General features: G+C 34.5%; 1 protein-coding gene across 2 annotated transcripts in view; it reads right to left on the bottom strand.

The window, feature by feature from the left end:
* The window catches only part of LOC150086131 (cysteine protease ATG4C-like), a 111,977-nt gene that overhangs the window by 17,653 nt on the left and 80,484 nt on the right, over positions 1–13,840 (bottom strand). For both annotated transcript variants that reach the window (XM_090373735.1, XM_090373736.1), the window contains one exon: positions 9,293–9,413. In XM_090373735.1, coding sequence (XP_090229861.1) covers positions 9,293–9,413 — 121 coding nt within the window. The remainder of the gene's footprint in view (positions 1–9,292; positions 9,414–13,840) is intronic.

The raw sequence follows: 13,840 nt of genomic DNA, 5'->3' as shown, positions 1-13,840 counted from the left end.
GTGTGTTGTAATAAATATGACAGATAAAAATAAAGATGGCAGTGCCAGTCACACGGAATGCCAAAGGCCAAAAAGATAGCCAAAATATGAGAAAAATGTAGTTTGTAAAAATGTATACAATATATTGAATAAAGTATGCATAAATGGATGTGAAAGTTACACAAAGTGCCAGTAACTAGAAGGGTGAGGATAGTTGAAAAAAGTGTAGTAGATACGAGGGGCATTCAAAAAATAAGTTACACCTGCCACCATCTCTTGGTATAATTGCGCTACAAATGTGGCAGCTGTGCAGAATGGAGTTCATATTGAATGGAGTTGAAGACTGGAATGGCAAAGGAGTTGAATATTTTGATAGGCAGTGTTCATTCCATCGTCCGTGAACATCTTGATTATTACAAATTGTGTGCACGATGGGTTCCTCATTCACTGACAGACAAACACAAAGGTCAACATTTTTTATCTTCTCTAGCCTTCCTTCAATGCTATTCTGCGGAAGGCCATGACTTCTTACGCTGCATCACCACTGGTGATGAAACGTGGGTGCACCATTTCACCCCAAAAACGAAGAGAGAGCATCTATGGAATGGATACACACAACATTGCCTGTGTGGAAGATATTCCAAGTTGCACCATCAGCAGGAAAGGTCATGGCCACTGCTGTGTTTTTTGACTGTGAAGGAGTTGTTTACACGTAATTTATGGCAAATGGCACAACAATTAATGCTGCCTCATACTGCCAAACATTATGGTCTTTGTGAACAGCCACAAAAAACAAGAGGCCTGGAAAGTTAAGCAAAGGTGTTGTTCTCATTCAGGACAACATCATGCACAACATGACACTTACTCCAAAGTTTTGGATGGGAGGTATGGCAACATTTGCTGTACAGTCCCGACTTTCACCTTGTGACTATCACATCTTTGGCAAGCTGAAAGAACATCTAGGGGGACAATGATTTGCAAATGATGAGCAGGTGCAAACAGCAGTTCAACAATGGCTGAATGACCAAGGAGTGGATTTCTATCATCAGGGAATCGAACGTTTAGTCACACGTTCCGAGAAGTGTTTACACCAACTCAGTGACTATGTGGAAAAGTAGTGTAAGGTATGTGCTTTCTATTGCATAATGTTACATACCTCAATAAATGTCTCTTGGGCTACAATGGTCAAGCCTAACTTATTTTTTGAATTACCCTCGTATGTGAAAGGTGAAAGCATGTTTCACATATCTACTACACTTCTTTTTCAACTATCCTCAACCTTCTAGTTACTGGCACTTTGTGTAACTTTCACATCCATTTATGCATGCTTTATTCAATATATTAATACAAACTTATATATACTCTTGCATCCTTTAATTCTGCTTTGTGCTTTTAGGTGCATCTGTCATACCTGACTCATCAATCTTTCATTTACTGAAACCATTTCATCAACTGAATACCTTTTTATCCTATTTTAAACATTACCTTTAAGGGGTTATATATAATATTCGCATATATAAATATATATATATCGTTGTACTATTGCTATCCTTACTCTTCCTCCTCTTCACCTTAATTTGGCAAAAGCCTTTCTTTTTCACTACATAATTTTCACTAGTAAATAAACCCATAAGAAAATTATTGGTTGGCACTCACTTTCATTATTTTTGATTCACTGCTATCTGTCGGGTTAGCTGTTATTATGCCAGTCTGCTGCTAAATTCAACATAAATTGCATCTATAATTTTAGTGTATTTGAATCTATAATTTTAGAATATTTGAACCCAGACAAACAGAAACAGATAGCCTTAGCCAATTATTGATAGATGTACTGAGTGGTGCTAGACCTTGTCAAAGTATTCCTTTACCAGTAATTAGCTTCATCATTATATTATTTTATTGTATTATAAATTATGTGTTTAATTATAGGGATAACAATGAAGTCCTTGGCTTTATGGCTCTATAGGTATACTTTTATTCTGAATACCTATATTCCATATTCTTATTAAATTTCATTTGTCATTTGATTCCCTTGGTATACGATTCAATCAATACTGTAATATATATATCTCATATAATTTATTATAAAGTGATTTAACAGTAAATATTCTAACCTTATATTATTGATGACATCCAAGGTTATTGATGACATCCAAGGATTATACATTATATAATGTATAATCTATTAATAAACAAATGTTTTACTTCTGCACAGTGAAGTGCTATTTCATTCTGATTGCAGTCAACCTGCTTATAACTAATCATTAGAAATGTAACAACAGGTATGTGCTAGTACAAGTATTATTTCAGTCTTGTCTTTGTAATGTGGATAGTGAAACAGTAAGTGTGAAATATTACAAATATCTCTTATGACCAATATAACTTCTATCAATAGAATTGCTTCAAATGTTTTAACACTTCCAATTCTTAATATCCAATAAAAGAATAAAATTTACAATAAACATTAAAAAGACTTTGCATTGTATGTACTATTCAATGTGTACTTGTATTTATAGATCAAATTAAGTATTTAACTGGGCAGATCAGATCACAAATGTCAGGTTCTTTTGTTCTTCACCATAACAAACAGTTGTTATTGTGAAGAACAAAAAATCTGAAGACAACACAATGGCAGTTATATGGCCCACTAGAATAAATGTAACATTGTAGTGTGGATCCTTTTTTTTATCTTAAAATTAACAAAACATCAAATAAATATTATAACATATTGTTCTTCCTTTTATTACAGGACACTTATTTTTAAATTTCACATTTCAAATTAAGGGAACTATCAAAATGTAAATCTAAAATAATTACTTTATGTATAAATTACTGACTTCAGTTTAGATCGCTCATGGTTTGTGAAAAAATCATTGGTGGCCTAGATATGAGGTGAAAATATTTTAATGCTAAAAAAAACAGACATTTTAAAACTAAATTATAATAGGAACATGAAACAAGCATGGGTCATTAATCTGAAACAAAAGTTGCACAGCAGAGTGAGCTCCTTACCATAGCAAGAAATTAACCATTGTCAAATTTCATCCTTGTTCTTCTTGGGAATTTTTAATGCACTAACTATTCAAGCCATACACCAGCTCCAGTGGCAATTTAGTTCATAAGATTTGTTGGATATAAAGTTTGTACTAATAGGGTTTATGGATCAATTTGCACACTGTGCAGGCTGAAAAATTAAAAATAACACAAAGGGACTAACTCCTCCACTTGAGATTGGATAACTGGAGCCCTGAATAAAGAGACTTATAAGAATACCCCAATAATTTTCAATAGGATTTGCAGGGGGTCCTATTGAAAATAGGATCTTAAGCAAATGAGTGACAAATAGCACAACCAGTATACTATATTGGAGGACCTATTAGCAGGTGGTGCAGCATTATACTCAAATTGCTTTTAAGTTCTGGAAAAAACAAATATATACATACAGGCTGGCCTCGATTAACGTGATTAATTCGTCCCACGAGTTGTTTGTTGTTTTGGTTTTTAGGAGCAACTAAGGCCATATTGCTCGGGAGATATGCGATGGTCATTGCCTGACCTTTTCACATCCTCCGTATTTGGTGGGCACAGGCTTGAACCCCGGTCTAATCAAGAAGCGTGTGCTACGCACTGCTGCTCCTGCCCACCTGGCTACGGAGGCGCCATTCGTCCCGTGTGCGCATAGTGCAAAACAGAAATGCGTTAATCGAATATAATAATCAATAGGAAAAATTATAATTGGTCCTTGACCTTCTGGAATGTCCATAAAGAATTTTAAAAATACCTTTTAAATAACTTTTTAACTGTATACAATGTAAAAAATTACAGAATTAAATGTTTATTGCATAAAACAGTGGTTCCCAAACTGCATGCCACGGAATATTTTAAATTTTCGAGGGAAACACAGCGATACTCGACATCTGTTGGACACCGAGCAAACTACTAGCTCAAGGTAGTTCACAGTTTCAACATTTCTTATTAAGTTGTTTGAACCTAACTACTAAACGGAACTGTTGGGTATTTCTTTTGGTCTGGGTGCACCTTGAAAAAATTACTGAGACCCTAAGGGCGCCATGAACCGAGAAAGTTTGGGAACCTCTGACATAAAATACACAATGAAGAAATGACCGTTGCGGAAATATTTGAACAGTGTTGACTTTCTCTTTTCATCAATCAATTTCCAATAGCCGACAACAATCTTCTCTGGGCCCTGGTGAAATAAATATCACAGAGAACCTCACCACCTTTTCTTTGAGGTTCTCTGCGATACGAAAGATTTTCATCTGGCTCATTTAAAAATTTGAATTTTTATGCGACTTTATTGACTTTATTAGCAGGAAACAAACAAGTAACACGTCTTCTGATGGTTGATGGAACATACCGAGGCGGGCAGCAGAAAAACGTTGGTTTATTGCCCGTGTGACTCGCGGTAAGCTTAACGCACAATTCAAATCTTTTTCAACTATCGCATAAAAAAAAAAGACCAAGAACCAAGTTAACTGGAAATTTGCATCGTGTAGAGTGAAAAGTGGTATAATTTTTTCAATTGGTGTTAACTGAAAATTGCATTAATCAAACTCGCGTTATGCAAGGCCTGGCTGTGTATATATATATATATATAATTCTGTAATACAAATAACAATGAAGATATTTGCAGGAATCATTCCTTCCTGAAATATGTGGAGAATCGCAGAAAGGTCAATGATAATTGCCCTGACATTTACCTCGGCTCCCCATAGTATTAATGCAAATTTATATTTGCTGATACAGGAAATACAGGAGGGTGAGATATTATGGCAAACCTAACAAACCCTCCTGCAAAATACCTAATAACTAAGCTTAAATACCCTTTCTCAATAAATTATAGTTAATTTAGACCATAAGGAAGGAAGGTCTGAGCAGCCCTCTTTATTGTCTGAAATCCTGTAGATATAAATTGGTAAAGACAGTTTACAGGTAAAAATACTCTCATGTACAAAAGTAATCTTAAACTTAATGCCAAGGAATAATTCTTAAAATCTTTAAACCCAGGCATATTAAGAAATACTACTGATTATTCACTTGATGATTACATATTTTTAGTAAATGGTACAAGATAAACAAAATGATAAATCAATGATCCAACATCAAAATATCTAACCCACTGCAATAAACAAATAACTGAGTGTGGCAGGCAAAAAAAGTGGTACATAGCCTATAATACACATTTATACCAAACTCAAAACATAATAACAGGTGTTCAAAATAGTCAACTTAAGTGAAATATGGGACATTAAATATAAAACAGAAAGTAAAATAAAATATGAAAAAAAAAGTAATAAAATGCAAAATAAAACATGCAGTGCACGATTTATTAAAAATAAAGTAATACTATGTGAAGAAGTGAGAATGCAAGCAAGGTGGGAGCGTGAGTACTATTCAAACTAGTGATATATACTCTTAATAGAATGTTTTCCTTAACCAAAGCAATGGTTAGATAACTGAGTTCCCATTAAAGCAAAAATTCCTTATATAATTATAAAAAATTCCTGTATAGTCTTTCAAAAACTGTTATAAAATAGAAAGAACGCACTTCACATTTAGGTCAACTGACATTGCTAAACAAAAGAAACTGCGGCTTTTTTATTAGCTGTAATTGAAGTATGCTTTATTTTAATTTCAATGGGCGGTGTTATCTACCAGTTTCTTGAATGATTCAGATAACCACTATTTTAGATGTTCCACATCTTGATAATTAGTAACCCACTGTAATTACAATTCACTGATGAACATGGGTAGATACAAAATACAGCCACTGCCTGACTTATGTAAGGGTTGGGCTCTGTGGAACTTTATGCAAGTCGAATTTTACGTAAGTCAGAATTTCCTTGAATGCTTATGCAGCACGTGCAACTTTTGCTGAATTTGATTGAAGCAAAAAAGAAATGTTCAACAAAAATGTAAATAGAATTATTTATTCAATTTTTTTATCTCTGCAGGAAAAATGACAAAAGTGTGTTTCAAAATGTACAATAAAAAGATTAAGACAAACGCCAGTACAAAGACCTTATGATCAAAAATAATACGAGATAATGTAAATAATGTGAGAATAATATAATATGATTCATAGGTTGGATGAGTGAAGTAGTGTTTGGCGGTAGAAATTTAACCCTACGTTCGAATTGAAATCACCTAGGTGTATAGGAGGTTCAGGAGAATTTTCTAATAGAAGCAAAATCTTGAAAGAAATGCCATTGTCTTCTTCCTCTCTGGTTCGACCGGAAATGCATAGGTGATGCCCTTAAATGCACAAGGATTTCCAAAATGAGACACAAACAGTGGTTTCAATCTGTAATCTCCTATTGCTTTAACTTCGAGTAAGAGCATTGCCCTATCTTTTGAAACCTTGGAACCTGGCATCGTCTTTTCCTCTTTGACAATGTATATCAATAATTTTTCCAACACATCACAAAATTTCTCTGCAGATGCAGAATCTGCACTGGCAACTTCACCCGCATACTTTATTTTCTCCATTTATTTCCTAAGGGATGCAAAATACATTTCCATAATTTTTTTAAGTTTTCACCGGCTGGAAAAACTTTATGTAAAGTCGAATTTATGTAAGTCAAGTATTACGTAAGTCGGGGAGTGGCTGTATATAGGATAGTTTTCAAAAAATTCATTTAAAAACGGATTTACTCTGAATGCAACAATAAATCAGTTTCTATAAATAGGATATGCAAGAACTGAGGCAAGAGAAGTTATTTTATTATTCTTCTCCAAGCATTCCTGAATTGGTGTACAGAGACGGGCTGATTGTAGTCCAGTGGTTGTTGCGCGTAGTCACAAGCAAAGAAGTTATGGGTTCAAGCCTATATGCTACCATGAAAAATGCACGGCCTGTTGTGAACTGTGGCACCAGAAAATCTGGCTGCTGTTACAATGAATATATAAACTCTTCTAGCTTCAGCCTTATGTAGAATTAATGGAAATTTATTCATTTAGTGCATTAAAAGGTAAATTTCAGAATTTGATTATTTGTTTTAGATTAACTGAATTTTCCAGTGATGGTCAAAGTCACTAAGAACATTTCTCTTTCACAGTTTAAAACTTTTATGAACATGCCTATTTCTTACAATACAAGGCTTACTGTAAACCTAACTGAGCTGAAACTGAACATTACAACTATCTCCTTGCAGGAATCACTATTCATGTTTTCATTTTAATGTTGTAATAATTTAGACAATATAAATTCATCAAATAAGGGTAGCCATCTTGTGACTTTTAAATTTAAATTACATAAATATAGCAAACCTTATTTCTTCTAATTTGGTTTAACGAGTGTTTTCATCCACATTTTTGAGATTAATCTTTAATGACAATACTGATTTCTCTCTTACAAATTCTAAGTATTATAACTAAGAATATACATTACTAAAATCTTGACTCTTTCCAAAAGGGAGTTACATTGATAACATAACTGAAATTTATTTATCCAATTGTACTGTTTAGGCACACAAATGAAAAGGTAATTTTAAACCTGACAAGAAAAAGAAATTAACCTTCTTGGTGCAGACATTAGGTTTGATAATAAGTGGGAATTCCACTTACAAAGCATCCTTATATAAAAAAAAAAAAAAAAAAAATATTTCACGTATGTGCTTCCCACCAACTTCAGTGCCATACTTCTACAAGCCTTCCATTTATTCAGCAATTTTAGAGCTGGAAGAAGAGTCTGATATTGATGACGTGATAGCTCTTCCTAACCTCACCCTCCTCTAACTAATATCAGCTTCATATAACCCCCCGTCCACACACACACATCGGAAATAAGTTGCATGTATACATACTTTAAAAGTTGTTTTTTAAATAATATTCTAATGCATATGTCATGAGTAAGAAATTGTAATATACAAATGCTATAAGACATAAATAAAGTGATTTTTTAAATTGCGGACTTATGTTTACGTACAGATTTTGGGTGGTTTCTGAAATGGAACCCTTAGGTAAGTCGGAGAGCACCTGTACTGATTACTGATTATTTCTTTTCCTTCTGTGCTATATAAGAATAGTTAATTTATTCAATACTGAGGCTGGTAATGATAACAGTATATGATATAAGATTATAAACTGTACATGCACATTTACTCTGTCTTCAAATAGGAAGGAGTACCTTCAATTATATACTATGAAGTGATTAAAATTAACAAGTACATTTACATTACTAAACAGAAACTGAAACAACTAGTTTCACTTGAACTTCCTACAGAATCTCCTCAAGGTTGCAAAGTGCTGATACAACGGTTAAGGAGGATAAAAGTGAGAGAGGATCAGGCATGACATTAGACGGTTCACATGTTTTGTTCCTGGCTGCTGGGCATGGCATGCATATTCTTCACTGCTAGGCAGGGTTTTCTGTGAAGGATTTTGCTACATTGACTCCGATCATCCTGGACATCTCTGTCTGGCAGTGAATGATTTGTTTATGGTGAAATGTTTTTGTTTGTGTTGAAACACTGGCTCACATTCTGTTTGACAGGCACAAACAAAACACAGGAGCAGTATTTCTTCACCTTTGTGTAAGCACTTTAAAACAGTGATGTGATACAGTAGGAAGTTGGAGTAAAATGTTGATCATGTTTTGATTTAAGCTATTTAGTTAGGTAAATTGAACTTAGTACTTAATTTTAATCATTTCCTAATATTAAAGAAGACTTTCTGTTTCAGTGCAGAGAAAGTGTGTGCATACAACTAATTTTTTTAAAACTGTGTCAGAACATTCATTCTAAAAGACAGCATGTATCAAAACACTGTGGAAGCGATACTAATCAGTGATTTTAGATAATAGGCACAATGAAAAAGATGCTATATAGATTATAACTAAAACAGCAAAGGGCTACCACAGTATTCAAATTTAATTTCAAAGTTTTCTTCCATTAATTACCTCAAGTTAACTTTCTTATTCTTATCAGAAAAACAGGTTATAAGTTTAAATTGTATAACATTCTTCTCCTTCAAAGAAGACTGATATGTAACTTAACTTCTATAATTACAACTGTGAATTAAATTCACAAAAACTAACAAAGAGCTAAGTTCTGCTGCCTTTATTTCTGAAATTTACAGCTTTGCTTTAAAAATTTCAGTAAAATAAAAAAATTTGAGATTATTATGCAGCTGCAAAGTGAAGCAGAAAAAAAGGGGATTCAAAAATAAAGTATTTTTACGTTGAATATATACACACATGAATATTTTACTTTTCTTCCATAATATATATATGTATATATACACATTTTTAAACAAATTTAAATAAAGATATAATCATGTTCACTAGATGCACCTTCAAAGCTGCTAGTAGCTACTTCTCGATAAAGATGTTCCTTGATACATCCTTCAGCATCTGTTCTTTTTCCATCTTGTAAAGTGAATACTGAGTATCCAATATTTTTTGTAGCTGCTATCTGTAAAACAGAAATTACATTATTATTCACATAAGCATTAATTGCAGCAATTTTGCCATATTTCCTCATACAGAGATTTCAAAAAAGAAATAGCTATACAGCAAAAGCTGTTTTTTATCATGGAAGAAAACATATATATTACAAAAGTAATTTAGCTATGTTATTATTTTTAGGCAACCCAAATAATTAAATTCATCTGCCATGCTGAGTGTCTTATGTCTGTAAATTGTGTGTTCTATGGTTAAATTCATCTGCCATGCTGAGTGTCTTATGTCTGTAAATTGTGTGTGTTCTATTTGTCTGTTTTGCTGGATGAAAAACCCCAGTTTTTTTTTGGGGGGGGAACCTTGTTATCTATGCCTGAGACTGACTAACTCAGCCACAGAGTGAAAAAAGCCCATTAAAGTTCCTTGTGTCATCAACGGGATTCGAACCCGGGCCTTTTCCACCGGTGTGGGGAGGACGGTGATGCTACCACTGTAGACAGTAATTTAGCTATATGAATAAACACAAATATTAAAATAATTAGCATTAGTAGAGGCATATGATGCAAGAAAGAAAGCTTATGCAGCATCAGCCAAAATAAAAAAAAAAAAAAACCCCACTTCACCCTCCATTCGTTCCAAATGCCTGTCCCACTCAGCGTTAAATTTATTTAGGCTATCAGCTTCCACAGATGGAAGTCTGTTCCACCAATCAACTAGCTGCTGGCTAAAGGCAAATTTCTGCACATCTATTCTATAGCTGTCTTTCCTCAATTTGAATCTGTGCCCCCTCAGGTTCTTAATCTGAGCAAGGGGAAGAATCCCATCAGCATTCAGCTTGCTCAACCAATTCAAGGCTTATACACCTCAATCAGATAACCTCGCAGGTGCCTACTCTCCAGGTGCTGCAATTTGCAGAACTTAAGTCTTTCTTGGTAAGAGCACCCGTTTGTTCCCCTCACCAATCTTGTTGCCCTTCTTTGTACTCGTTCTAGCAACTTTACATCCTTCCTAAAATGAGGCCTCCAGTACTCCAAGTATGGCCTGACCACTGCCTCATATAATGGGATAATCATCTCCCTGTCCCTGCTAGCAAAAATTATATAAATTAATGAATATGTAAATTAATAAAGTCCTTTAATTTTATCATATTGTGTCCAAACAAGTCTTTTTGTTTTATTATTACACACAGAGAGAAATAACTAAGTTTTCATTATAAATATTGGTATTTTTTTTGCATACTGATTAATAATCTTTGTATAACTAACTTTTATGTTTATGGATTAATGAAAAATTTAAACCAGACAAATGTTTTGACAGGAAAACTGAATCATAAATTTTTCCCCATACTGCCCAGGTTTGAAATTTCAAATTTCTCTTATTTATTTATATTTTTTATTACTTGAATTGATTAGTAATATTTTCGATAAGTGTGAATTTATTGTATGAGGATGAGCAAATAAAATGGTGAATTTTAATTTTTCACAGTTATATTGCCTATTACAATATCCCTTATATTGTAGCTCTTGCATGTACTTGCAGTTTACATAACTTAAAGATACAATATTAGTGCTGAAAGTTTTTGAAATGATGGCCTACTCTTCCAGGTTGCACTACCGTTGAATATCAAAGTATTTAATTTTTACTATTAAAAAAAATTCATTAATTGCTCAAATGCAAGGGATGAACATTTAGCCTGGCAGATGATATCGGTTTGGCTGAAATTTGTCAGATGGTAAATGGCAGCCATATACCATTGTGCATGGTTGGTTTGGTTGAGGTTTTCCCCCTACATGGTTAATTCCATGTGTGTGTGTGTGTGTGTGTGTGTGTGTGTGTGTGTGTGTGTGTGTGTGTGTGTGTGTGTTTATCATAATCCAAGCTCTTACTATAGCAAATAAAACTTCATGTGATATAATGGGGTTCAAGTCAGGGGATATAGGGAAAGGGCACACACTGGAGAAGGGCAGTCTTCAAAGTGTTCAGCAAACTATTTCTGCATGTCTATCCCAATGATACAGTGCATTATCCTTCTGGAAGATGCCAGCACCATCAGGAAATAGCAGGAACATCAACATGTGCACATGGTAGACAATGGTGTGATAAGTTTATATCCACTGTCAAATGTCTCTGACATTTGACAGTGGATATATAACAAAACATTGTTTTGTTATATATCCACATATATAACAAAACATTGTTGTAACAAAACATTGTATATAACAAAACACTGTTGCAACGTTTTCTTCCTGGGAAAGAGCACTGCTACCACCAGCATACACTGTCTCACCATACATATTAGATCCACTGCCTCTTGTTCTATTGCATGTACCCTTCATCAATATGATTCAAAATGCAATTAACCTAACCACCACACTTTTTTGTCATCAATCCAACTGCTGCATTTGCATCCAGAGTGAGATGCATATGTAAAGATTGGCTGCTTTGGCAGCCTACCAGACTAACCATTTAAAAATGTATCCTGCACCCATTTTAATCAGAAATAGTATGAAGAAAAGTTATGTGCAAACTGCTGTGAACTGCCCCACAATGTGCCATATGGTTAGCAACACCACCATTACCATCCTGTTGGTCTTAACAAGCTGCTGCAGTTATTGTACACTCCCATTCATCAACTATTAATATCACTCTATGGGCTTTTTTGCTGTCAGGGAAATGAACATACCTCCCTACTTTGCACCAACAATTATGCCTCATTGAAAGTCTGCAGATTGTGGCCTTTTTCCATGCTAATCATGTAACAATGTGTGCCAGTTGTACAGATATTCACACACTGACTGTTGATTGAATTTAAGCTTTTATTCCCATGGTGCAATCCACTTTCTTCTATTAGGGCAGGTGATCTTATTTGAATGTGTTGTTTGTTATTTAGGAGCATTAGCAACTAAGGCCATATTGCTCCGGGATATGCAGTGGTCATTCCCTGACCTTTCCGCATCCTCCATATTTGGTGGTGACAGGCTCCAACCCCGGTCTAATCAAGAAGCGGGGTTGGAGCCTGTCACCACCAAATATGGAGGATGCGGAAAGGTCATTCAGGGAATAACCACCGCATATCCCGGAGCAATATGGCCTTAGTTGCTAATGCTCCTAAAAACCAAATAACAACTTATTTGAATGTACTTTCAGTAAAAGGAATAAAGAGCAGATCTTTATATGTTTATTAACAGGTCGATTTATGGCATGTTAGCATTAGCAGCATCTATAAGCTTGCATCATATGCAAGCTTATAGAGCATCAGCCAAAAAAAAAAAAAAAAAACCCTTCCCATTTCACCTATCCATTCGATGCAAAAGTTTGTCCAGTTTTTCCTCGAATCTATTTAAGCTATCAACTCCCACAACAACAGATGGCAGTTTGTTACAGCAATCAACTACAGGAACTCCCCGACTTACGTAAGAGTTGCGTTCCACGGAATGCTACGTAAGTTGGGGAATTTCCCCCATGCTTGTGCAGCACTCACAACTGTGCTCTCTGAATTGATTGAATCAAAAAAATAAATGTTCAACAAACATGTAAACAGAATTATTTATTGTATTTATTCAATTTTTTATCTCATGTGTCAGAAAAATTACAAAAACATGCAATTTTGAAAAAAATTTCAAAATTATAAAATTACAAAAAAAAAAAAAAAAAAAAAAAAAGAGAAGACAGGCATAACATCAATAAGTTTTACCTTTCGAGCAGCATTGCCAGAATCAACGTCTTCAGATGATAAGTACACCGCTGCGAAGTTTGGGGGCTGTGGAGATTTAGAAGGGGTCGGCCGCTCAACCTTATGAAAGAACATATTAATGGATGACTGGACGGTGGCTTTTTTCTTTTCATCATAGATTTCTTTGTAGCAAGCATATCAATCACCCCTCTGTTAACTTTTAAGAATAGTTCGCTGTCAGAATCCATCTTATCAAACCTAGCTACCGCCAATGCAATTTCATGAAATGCCATTGCCATCTCTCTCTCTCTCTCTCTCTCTGGCGATGAAGCATCTCGGCTGCTCATTTGGTTCATCTTGAGCTTCGTCAGCATTTTCTTCTTTCACTATTGTTGCCTGCAAGTCAATATGTTATTTGTTAGATAATTCCTTCCCTTCTTCTTCCTCTATTAGCTCCTCCACGTCTTTGGCATCAACCTCCAACTGAAGTAACTCTGCAACCTTTACAATCTTATCTGCAACCTCTTCATATGATTTGTCTTTTTCAAATCCTTCGTAGCCTTTTATGTGCAGTGGGCATATTTTCTCCACGCGCCATTTAAACAACTTTTATTAATTTCCACCCAGGCCTTATTAATGTTTAAGATACCGTGGTAAATATTGTAAGATTTCCAAAAGTCTCTATGTAAAATTTTTCTCATTGTCTACAGCAGACAATGCCTGAGCAAATGTTGTGTGTAAATAGTATGCTTTTAAATTCAAAATAA

Source organism: Mastigoproctus giganteus, chromosome 5 (genome assembly GCF_048544385.1).
Source record: "Mastigoproctus giganteus isolate SK-2022 chromosome 5, ASM4854438v1, whole genome shotgun sequence".
Lineage (NCBI taxonomy): Eukaryota > Metazoa > Arthropoda > Arachnida > Uropygi > Thelyphonidae > Mastigoproctus > Mastigoproctus giganteus.
Note: the sequence above shows the minus strand (reverse complement) of the source record. Positions and strands in the feature narration are given on the sequence as shown.